The sequence below is a fragment of the Sinocyclocheilus rhinocerous genome, unplaced genomic scaffold (assembly GCF_001515625.1).
Source record: "Sinocyclocheilus rhinocerous isolate Xijiao unplaced genomic scaffold, SAMN03320098_v1.1 scaffold451, whole genome shotgun sequence".
Taxonomy (NCBI): Eukaryota; Metazoa; Chordata; class Actinopteri; order Cypriniformes; family Cyprinidae; genus Sinocyclocheilus; species Sinocyclocheilus rhinocerous.
Genome location: NW_015657491.1, coordinates 633,244 through 643,770, shown reverse-complemented (window position 1 = coordinate 643,770; position 10,527 = coordinate 633,244). Strand labels below are relative to the sequence as shown.

General features: G+C 40.0%; 1 protein-coding gene across 1 annotated transcript; it reads right to left on the bottom strand.

Moving 5' to 3' along the window:
- Positions 1–1,268: 1,268 nt before the first annotated feature.
- On the bottom strand, positions 1,269–6,326 carry LOC107721068 (RING finger protein 122-like). Its single transcript, XM_016528926.1, has 6 exons — positions 6,269–6,326; positions 5,378–5,441; positions 5,214–5,259; positions 5,069–5,110; positions 3,530–3,612; positions 1,269–2,326 (listed from the first exon to the last, which is right to left on the bottom strand). Exons 1-6 carry the CDS (start codon positions 6,324–6,326, stop codon positions 2,212–2,214), a joined length of 408 nt encoding a protein of 135 aa, XP_016384412.1. The 3' UTR covers positions 1,269–2,211.
- Positions 6,327–10,527: the final 4,201 nt, after the last annotated feature.

Below are 10,527 nucleotides of genomic sequence, written 5' to 3'. Positions count from 1 at the left end.
TCTTTTAATTTAAACATAATTTTAAACATGTCCTAAATTCTTAGGTCAAAATGCAAAGTGGAATATTCCTGATCTTGGTCTTAAATTAATGGTTCACCCAAAAATGAAAATTTGCTGAAAATGTACTCATTCTCAGGCCATCCAGGATTTGGAGAAATGTAACATTACATCACTTGCTCACCAGTGGATCCTCTGCAGTGAATGGGTGCCGTCAGAATGAGAGTCCAAACAGCTGTTACAAACATCACAATAAGTAATCCACACCACTCCAGTCCATCAATTAACATCTTGTGAAGTGAAAAGCTGTGTTTTTTTCAAGAAACAATTCATAATTTAAGTGTTTTCACTTTAAAGCATCGCTTCTGGCCAAAACACGGGTTCATAATCCATTATCACTTCCTCAAGTGAAAAAGTCCATTCCCTGTTGTCTCTCACATCAAAATCCTCCCATGTATTTGTTCAGAACTCTTTTAGACTGTTTTCGCTTGTAAACAGTGCTTGATCTGTGCATATTTTTAACTATATTTCTAATTCCTTCATAGTTAAGTAATATTATTCTGAAGCATCTGGACTACAATTACTCACTTATGAAGTCTGCTGCATCGTAATCACTGATCAAAATAAAACTTTACACTGCATATAATGACTTAAGTTTAACTGAATAAAATCTGCACTATAATTCTTCCACTTGGGTCTTGTAAGTTTTGCTAGTAGTACCTCACCCTGTCTTTTCTTTGAAATATGCTTCTTACTCCTGTATAAATGTTTGCAGTAATTATTAGAGGTTATACAAATGAATGACTTCATTTTTGTGTTTGTTTTACAATGTATGTGATGAAATTACAAGAGAATACTCTCATTCTGACGGCACCCATTCACTGCAGAGGACCCATTGGTGAGCAAGTGACTGAAATCTGAAACAAACTCATCTACATCTTGGATGGCCTGAGGATGAGTTAATTGTCAGCAGATGTTTACATTTGGGTGAAATATTTCTTTAAGTCAGCTCAGGGAAAGGAAAAATGATAAATAAATATGTATGAAATGACACATTGCACATCCTTTCCGCTGACCACTTTTACACTTAAATATAATGAAAAAAGGTCATGTTCAACCACATATATTAAACTGAAATTTATGAATTGTTTAAAAATATTTTGCTTCGCTAAAAGGTCGTATAAAAGACAGCTGCACACGTACATAATAGAAAATGAAACATTCTGCACAGAAAAATGCTTTCAAAATGTTCATTTTTCTTTTTTTCGGTGTGAAAACATTGACTAAAACACTGCAGGTAGTAACAATGGCAACCAGATTACAGTGAACAAACACAACAACTTGAAATACAAAAAGAAAGCCACTTGTGTTTTCACTGGCAGCTAATTTCTGTGGCCGGGAACTGTGGTAGTGTTTGTTTAAACTCTCTTAAGACAATGACATGATTTGTGCACACATAATCTAGAATGAACGAGACATCCGTCACTACTACTGATGGCTGTAAAACACACACACACACACACACACACACACACACACACTGTAATAAAGTTCTTTGGGCCCAGTTCTTTGGGTCTGATGTAGAGCATTTACAATACAGATAATCAGTTTGTAGTCCTAATTCCCAGAAGACAAGAGTGTTCCTCACAGGAGTTTCAGTTGGTTTTTAGTGGCCTGTTTACATTTAATTTTGGCACAGTTTGGCACACACCACAAATTACACACATTCATACCTCACATGAGAATTCAAAACTTGTGTGTGCTTTAAAAAGTCGCTACATAAAGACTACAATGGTTGTTCGTTTCGTCAAATGTGTAAACACACATCCTTGTGGTAGTTGTAGATCATACTGTATGTAGCAACTTGAGTTTATAAAGCACTCGAGGGTTTCCAAATTTAAATTGTTCATAAATCTTAAATGAGTGTTTCCCACAGACCTTATTTTGCTCATCAATTAAAAAAACCCTTATAAATTCCTGAGGGAACCAGTGGTGAATTAGCCTTCTGGGTTAGCATTCATCACAACATTATGCCTGAACAGCCCTGCTAGCATTCAATGTTAAATTAAAGGCTTCTTTACTCAAAAGATACAAAGCCTTAGCCTAGAAGTTGTGAGAGTCACAGTCAGGTCTGTTCATGTTTGTAAAAAAAGACTCCTTAGAAAGTCTTGAAGCCAGATGTCAGTCTTGTCCCTTTCCAGAAGCTTCTGAGCGCTACACCAGCTCATCCAGCAGTGTGCCTGTGCTCTGGTGCTGCTCGGAGGATCCCGCCAGGGCTTTATTACACATGGGGCAGACGCAGCGCACCTCCAGCCACTTCACCACACACCTGCAAACACACAGACCAACATGTATTTTGCATTTGACTTGAAATCTGCCCTTTTTTCATTCCTGTGTTGATGTACTTCATGTACTTCATGTTAAAAGGGGAAGCTGAAGCTGATTATATCACAGGGCTGTTTCTTAACACACTTAAGTGCTCTTTTAAAAAGTTAAAGTACTTTGTAATAATGTCAAATTAAAAGTTTTACTTGAAATTTTAAATCATTGTTTTGTCGTGCTTTAAAGAAGTACACTTATTTTGACGTAACATACTAAAGCACATGTACTCTAATTTAACTGTAGTGTGTTATTCAGTATTATTTTAAAGTGAATATATTTTAAATGTACTTAAAATTCAACTTTACATTACAAGAGTGTAAATACAAATGCATTTAAACACTTTCAATAGAAATTACATTAAAGATTTGGAGAAATGTAGTGTTACATCACTAAATCTGTTCTGATGAAGAAACAAACTCATCTACATCTTGGATGGCTTGAGGGTGAGTACTTTTGAAGCAAATTTTCATTTTTGGGTGAACCATTCCATTAAAGTATATTTTGCTTCACCATAAATGCTTGTCAGTACATTCAGGAGTACATTTTATCCATATTTCAAAAACAATAAAAGTAATTATGAAATTACATACAGGTATAAGATCGCATTTAAATGGTTCACTCTTAGATTCAGCTAATTACATTTCAAATAAATTAAAATTATAATAAATTTTCATTTAATTCTAAATAACATGGCTGAAAACATGCAGTTTGCACTGAAGTAGAATTCTCTTAAAGTATATTTATTTCAGTAATAAGTTTTATTTTTAAAAGTATCATAAAGTGTACTTTCGTTTCACAGAGGATCTGATGTGATGAGTGTAGCATCCATTCACCGCCAGGCGCCAGCATCCTTAGCATGTCTAACCTCACATTATGGGGGCAAACACATCTTTTCTCTATTAATGGCTACATATTTAGGAAATCAAATTTGGCATAAATCACAAATATTTCATTACAAATAGCTTTTTTGGTTTTTGATGCACATAATCTGGAAATATCTAAATAGGGAAACAAAGAATGTTCAAGAGAAAAAGACCAGTGTATGTAAACATGAAGTATCTAACACAGAGCTGCTAACAATAGCAGGATGCTGCTGCTGCTGCTGTTGCTTTACGAAACACCAGCTGTTAGACTCCAGCTTATTACTCACCTCCTGTGAAAGGCATGTTGGCATGGCAACACTCCCAGCTCATCTTTCACCTTAAAGTCCTCCAAGCACACGGCACAGGTCTGCTGTGGAGGGACGTCACGGGATGTGGAGACACAAATAACAATGAGGAAAAGTGGAAAAAAACATGGGTGGAAATAAAAATAACTCTTGAAAGCTTTTCAAACACATTTGATCATGGGATTCAGTCAGAAGGACATCAGGATGAGATTTACTTGCTTGTGGGCTTTATATTACACTACAGCTGGCCACTAGATGACTGGATCAGTCCTGTGACTAGAGGCTTCTGCAGAGTTTTTATGTAGTTACAGTAAGAAATATATCTGTTATTTATAACACTGTGACGTTACTTAATTTTTTTTTACAGTGTATATATACACTACTGGCCAAAAGTTTGGAATAATTAGGACTGTGACTAGAGGCTTCTGCAGAGTTTTTATGTAGTTACAGTAAGAAATATATCTGTTATTTATAACACTGTGACGTTACTTACATTTTTTTACAGTGTATATATACACTACTGGCCAAAAGTTTGGAATAATTAGGATTACGAAGACGAAGATGCCTGTGCCGAAGATCACCATATAGATATTGAGAGGAAGGTCCTGGAAGGTGACAGATGGCATAGTGCAGGTCTTATTGGAGTAGATCAGTCCCAAACCGCAGAAGCACCCTATACAAGCAGTGAAATCTCATCAGTAACACATACAACATGAAAACAACACATCATTCAAACAGAACTAATCAGTTACGTGTCTGTATTAGAGCACAAATATAGCTCTCCTCTCATCTGACTACAGGTTTGATTACTAATCTAACAGTGTTTCAGACTTGAGTCCACCATTCACTGGCCAAAAACAGGAAACATTAAGGGCTAGTCGTGTGTCTAGATTCTCTGTAAGAGGGAACGCAGGTGTGTGAACTGACTGCTAACAGTCATTACATCATTAGAATTTGGTTCCAGCATTGTGAAAGATTCACCCTGCAGAATCCAGTGGCCCTTTGGACCATCCCTTGTGAAAAAGAAGTGTGTTTAACTATACTGAATGAATGTACAAGCTGGCCACTAGATGACTGGATCAGTCCTGTGACTAGAGGCTTCTGCAGAGTTTTTATGTAGTTACAGTAAGAAATATATCTGTTATTTATAACACTGTGACGTTACTTACATTTTTTTACAGTGTATATATACACTACTGGCCAAAAGTTTGGAATAATTAGGATTTTTTTTTAAAGAAGTCACTTCCACTCACCAAAGTTACATTTATTTGATCAAAAATACAGCTGTAATATTGTGAAATATTATTAAAATTTTTCTATTTTCTATTTTTGCATCACAGGAATAAATGACATTTTAAAATATATATAAAAAAATAGAAAACAGTTATTTTAAACTGTAATAATATTTTCATTTGTATTTATTTATTTAATTTTTTTTCTATGACTGCTCCAGGCCTGGGAATCCCTGATATTTCCTGTTTTTTTAGGAGTATTGGGGATCTAGACAGGGCAGTTTCTTACCCCATGAAGATTCAGCTTCTTCGGGTCTCCTTTTAAAATCACCTGCAGTTGACACAGTTAGTACAAATAGCCTTGATTATAACATTATATTTGGAAAAAACTAAATGATAAAAATGTAAGAGATGACCTCTTTAAAGCATCTTACCTCTCTGTATCCAAAGCGTTCACTTTGGGCTTGATGTCTCAATTTACTATTGATGACAAAAGAAAACATAAAGCATACAGTTACTGAAAAATGATGAGAAATGCAAAAGAGTTCATATAATTCACTAGGTTTTCAGCATTGTTATTATAAGTTGAGTCACTTACAAAATTGGCAATATCAAAATTATCCCACTAGCATACAGTGCAATTAGTCTTTTTGCTCCTTGCACTGTAAATAAACATGAATAGGGACAATTGGCTTTCATTATATACGTTTCACTTCCTCCTCCACCTTTTTCTAATTCTGACTTTAATTGAAACACTTTCTGCATTGTTAGGATACAAAGCCAAACAAATTATTTTTACATCCAGAGGTTTTTCACTGGTGTGTGAACAGTTTTGATGTTTAAAAAAATGCTATTCATGAGCGCATGGTGTAAAATGTTGATTGTGCTGATTGTGTTTATAGTTTTAAAATACAGGTTTGCAGATTTGCAATGTATGAAACACTGGAACACTATTTGTAATTTTTAATTGAAATGGAATTATGTTTTAATATATTTGGCTAATAGGACTGACTTTAATGTCTGTAATGGACTGATGTAGCGGTGGTCTCTACTTTCAATTAATATAACTGAAATAAAATTCCACTTAAGTGTGCTTAAAGAGAGTTCACTTCCATGACTGTTTCTTAACACAAACACAACAAATCCTTTTTGGTTTCAAAAATGCCTTAAAGGGATAGTTGACCCAAAAATGAAAATTACCCCATGATTTACTCACCCTCAAACCATGCTAGGTGTATATGACTTTTTGCTTTCAGATGAATACAATCAGAGTTATATTAAAAATGTCTTGGCTCTTCCAGGCTTTATAATGGCAGTGAATGGGTGTCGAGATTTTGAAGTCCAATAAAGTGCGTCCATCCATCATAAAAAGTGCTCCACATGGCTCCGGGGGATTAATAAAGGCATTCTGAAGTGAATCAATGTGTTTGTGTAAGAATAATATCCATATTTAAAACTTTATAAACCGTAATCTCTAGTTTCCACTAACTGTTATACGCGTGTTCACGAGAGAGTGGGGCCCAGCGGAAGATGTAGGACGTAGGCATAGCGTAAGCTCTGGTGAGAATATGCTAGTGTCACGAGTAGTTTTGTTTACAGCAAAGGAAAACCAGTCTACTCTTGACTTATATCGAAATCTTCTGGCATTTTTCTTTACAAATCCTTGTTTTAAACTTCTAATTCATGACCGGTGTTTTGTTTTGCTCTCTCCTCTGCGTTTCCACGTTCGTCACTTCTCACCGGATCTTATGCTATCACGGATCATCTCATTGCCCAGCCAGCACTATAAAAGCACTCACTCCTCACTGCCTCATTGTCTGGTCTCCCTTGTGGATTAATGGCTCAAAATGTATGCTCTACTTTACTTAAGTAAGACACCATTGGGCTTGAGTGCTTTATTCAACTGTCCATAAGAGTCGCCAACTGAGTAAAGGGCTGTATGGAGAATAATTGGTACCAAAAACCGGCTTTCCTTTTCCGCCAGCCAGAGGATCCCAGTTCTCCAGAACCTAACCCCTCCTAGACCCATGTCGAGTATTGTTGCCTATTATCCCGGTAATGTACATCCACTCATCACTATTGTTCAGCTCACTATTCTCCACCACTCTGTTACAGTTCGTGCCCTTCTTGACTCTGGGTCGGCCGACAACTTCATCTCTGAAGACCTATGCAACCAACTCCAGCTCAAGAAAAAAGTAAACCACATTCAATACAAGATTCAATCCATCACTGGTGGTCCCCTCAGTCTGGGAAAAGTTCGATACTGCATTGGTCCACTCCAGCTTCAGGTCGGTCAGCTACATACCGAAGACATCTGCCTGTTGGTTCTGGAGAACTCTACCGCTGGGATCGTTCTAGGGCACACCTGGCTCATTTTACACGACCCTACCATCTCGTGGTCCACCGGCGAAGTTCTTAAGTGGGGCAAGGATTGTTTCTTCAGGTGTTTCCCTCAACTGCCTCGACCAGTCTCCCCGACTCCAGTTCTACCTCTGAACTCCATCGAAAGCCCTGTCGAGAAGCGATTCGTGGATATTCCATCATGTTATGCCCACTTCAGTGATGTTTTCTGCCCGAAACGAGCCTCTCAACTAGCACCTCATAGACCATGGGACTGTGCTATCGAAATCCTGCCCAGTGAACCAGTGCCCAGAGGCAAGGTATATCCTCTCTCCATCCCCAAACAGAAGGCCATCGAGGAGTATATCGAGGAGGCATTGCAACAAGGCTACATCCATCCATCCACTTCCCCTGCTGCTTCCAGGTTTTTCTTTTATGCTAAGAAGGACGGAGGCTTGCGGCCTTGTACCAGGCACTCAACAAGATAACAGTTAAATTCCGTTACCCTCTTCCTCTCATCCCTGCAGCCCTGGAACAACTTCACAGAGCTTGGATCTTCACCAAGTTGGACCTCAGGAGTGCTTACAACCTCATCCGGATACGTGAGGTTGATGAGTGGAAGACTGCCTTTGTGACCCCTACTGGCCACTATGAGTGCTTGGTCATGCCCTATGGACTAGTCAACGTCCCCTCCGTATTCTAGGGATACATGAATGAGGTGTTCTGGGAGTACCTCCATCGGTTCGTCCTGGTGTATATTGATGACATCCTAGTGTACTCCCAGAACGAGGCCAGACATCGCCAGCATGTTACAGAGGTCCTCAAGAAGCTCTGCAAACACCAACTGTATCTCAAAGCTGAGAAATGTACCTTCCATCTGTCCTCCATCCAGTTCCTCGGATATGACATCAGTTCCAAAGGTATCAAAATGGACGAGAGGAAGGTGGATGCTATCAAGTCCTGGCCCACATAGGCCCAAGTCTGTCCTGGACCCCAGAAGCTACTGAGGCAATGAAGACTCCTCCATCCAGTTCCTCGGATATGACATCAGTTCCAAAGGTATCATCACCCAGAAGCTACTGAGGCAATGAAGACGCTCCAACAAGCCTTCACCTCAGCACCTCTCCTGATCCACCCCAATCCTGAGAAGCCCTTCGTCATGGAAGTGAATGCTTCTACCTTAGGAGTTGGCGCCATTTTGTCACAGCAGCAAGGGACTCCTCCTCGACTCCATCCATGTGCCTTCTTCTCCGAAAAGCTATACCCGGCAGAGCAAAATTATGACATTGGGAACCGGGAGCTTCTGGCCATCAAGCTATGCTTGGAGGAATGAAGAAACTGGCTGGAGGGGGCCCGCCACCCGTTTGTAGTGCTCATTGATCATCGAAATCTCAAATACCTATATGATGCTAAATGGCTAAATCACAGGCAGGCCAGGTGGGCCTTCTTCTTCACACGCTTCAACTTTACCATCTCCTATCATCCAGGAACCAGCCAGTGCAGCCGCCAGTGTCTCTGATCCTGTTCCACCGGGGTGCCCTCCTAACCGCACATATGTACCCAGAACCAAACGAAATCGAAGATTGAAACGAAGATCCAGGAGATAGACTGTATTACATCCGTACCTTCTGCCATAGCCACCATAACTGGTGGTCTCCCTTGTGGATTAAGGACACAAAACATATGCTCTACTTACCCGCGATCTCCTACTTACCTCCTTCCAAGATCTCCTTCGTCTCCCTCGTGTTATCCACCGTCTCCCTCGATTTCTTCACTCCAAACCTGCTATACTCACCTGTCCCCCGCCTCTGGCAATCTCCATCAGCTTATCAATCTTGTGTGTGCTCTCCACCTCTGGTAAAACAAAGAAAACACTCATCAGTATCTTCATTAATTCACCCAAGACTGTCTATTTACTTGAACTCACCTGCCATTATCCATTGCTACAAAACTGTTAATAAACACACCTGTTGGTTTAACGTTCCATCTTGTCTCTGAGTCTGGTATTTCATAACAGCGTGAGGGTGAGTAATCATAGGGTAATTTTCATTTTTGGGTGAACTATCCCTAATTCTTTGTGGCATAGATTCAACAAGGTGCTGGACCGGGTTGCCACGTCTGCACATTTCCCGCGGAATTAGTCTACTTTTACACTGTTGCCGTGGGTTGGTTTTTAGTCAGCGGGTTAAAGCGTTCTCAGGCTATTTCAAATGACGGCAGAAGGTCTGGGAACCTTGGCCGCTTTGAATGGCAAAGGACTGCCCAGGAGTCCATATGACTGATAGGTAAAGCAACCAAACACGTTTCGTTTTGTGCTGCATCATATTTAGGGGCGTGGAAATGTCCCCACAATGTCAGACCGGTGTGTAATACTCTTGGTTGTATTTTAAAGAGTCTATGCCATGAATTTGGCATATTTCACATACTTTGTAAATCCAGCGTTTAGTTGATCCTGATGAGTGCTCATTGTCACAGTAGTAAACATGACCGCTTTCTTCTTCCACGAGGGGGTTTGGCATCATGGCATCTTTGTTTCGAGGCAGAACATTAAAGAATGCGACACACACGTCTCCCAGAAATCCTGTAGAATTCAAACAATCCGATGACGACTTTGATATGCATCAGGTGGTCAGCCAACGGTACGTGGGCAAGACGTCTGAGGCTGAGACTAGAAAAACCATGAAAAATGTGATCAGCTAGTTTTGTTTCACAGACCTGGCAACCTGGAAGCATTCCTCAGATTTTTTGGTCCATATTGACATGACAGCATCATGCAGTGGCTGCAGATTTGTGGGCTGCACATCCATGATGCGAATCTTCCGTTCCACCATGTCCCAAAGCTGCTCTATTGGATTGAGATCTGGTGACTGTAAACATGACCGCTTTCTTCTTCCACGAGGGGGTTTGGCATCATGGCATCTTTGTTTCGAGGCAGAACATTAAAGAATGCGACACACACGTCTCCCAGAAATCCTATAGAATTCAAACAATCCGATGACGACTTTGATATGCATCAGGTGGTCAGCCAACGGTACGTGGGCAAGACGTCTGAGGCTGAGACTAGAAAAACCATGAAAAATGTGATCAGCTAGTTTTGTTTCACAGACCTGGCAACCTGGAAGCATTCCTCAGATTTTTTGGTCCATATTGACATGACAGCATCATGCAGTGGCTGCAGATTTGTGGGCTGCACATCCATGATGCGAATCTTCCGTTCCACCATGTCCCAAAGCTGCTCTATTGGATTGAGATCTGGTGACTGTGGAGGCCATTTGAGTAAAGTGAACTCATTGTCATGTTCAAGAAAGCAGTTGAGATGATTTGAGCTTTGTGATATGGTGGCATTATCCTGCTAGAAGTAGCCAGATGGGCACGCTGTGGCCATAAAGGGATGGACAGGGTCAGCAA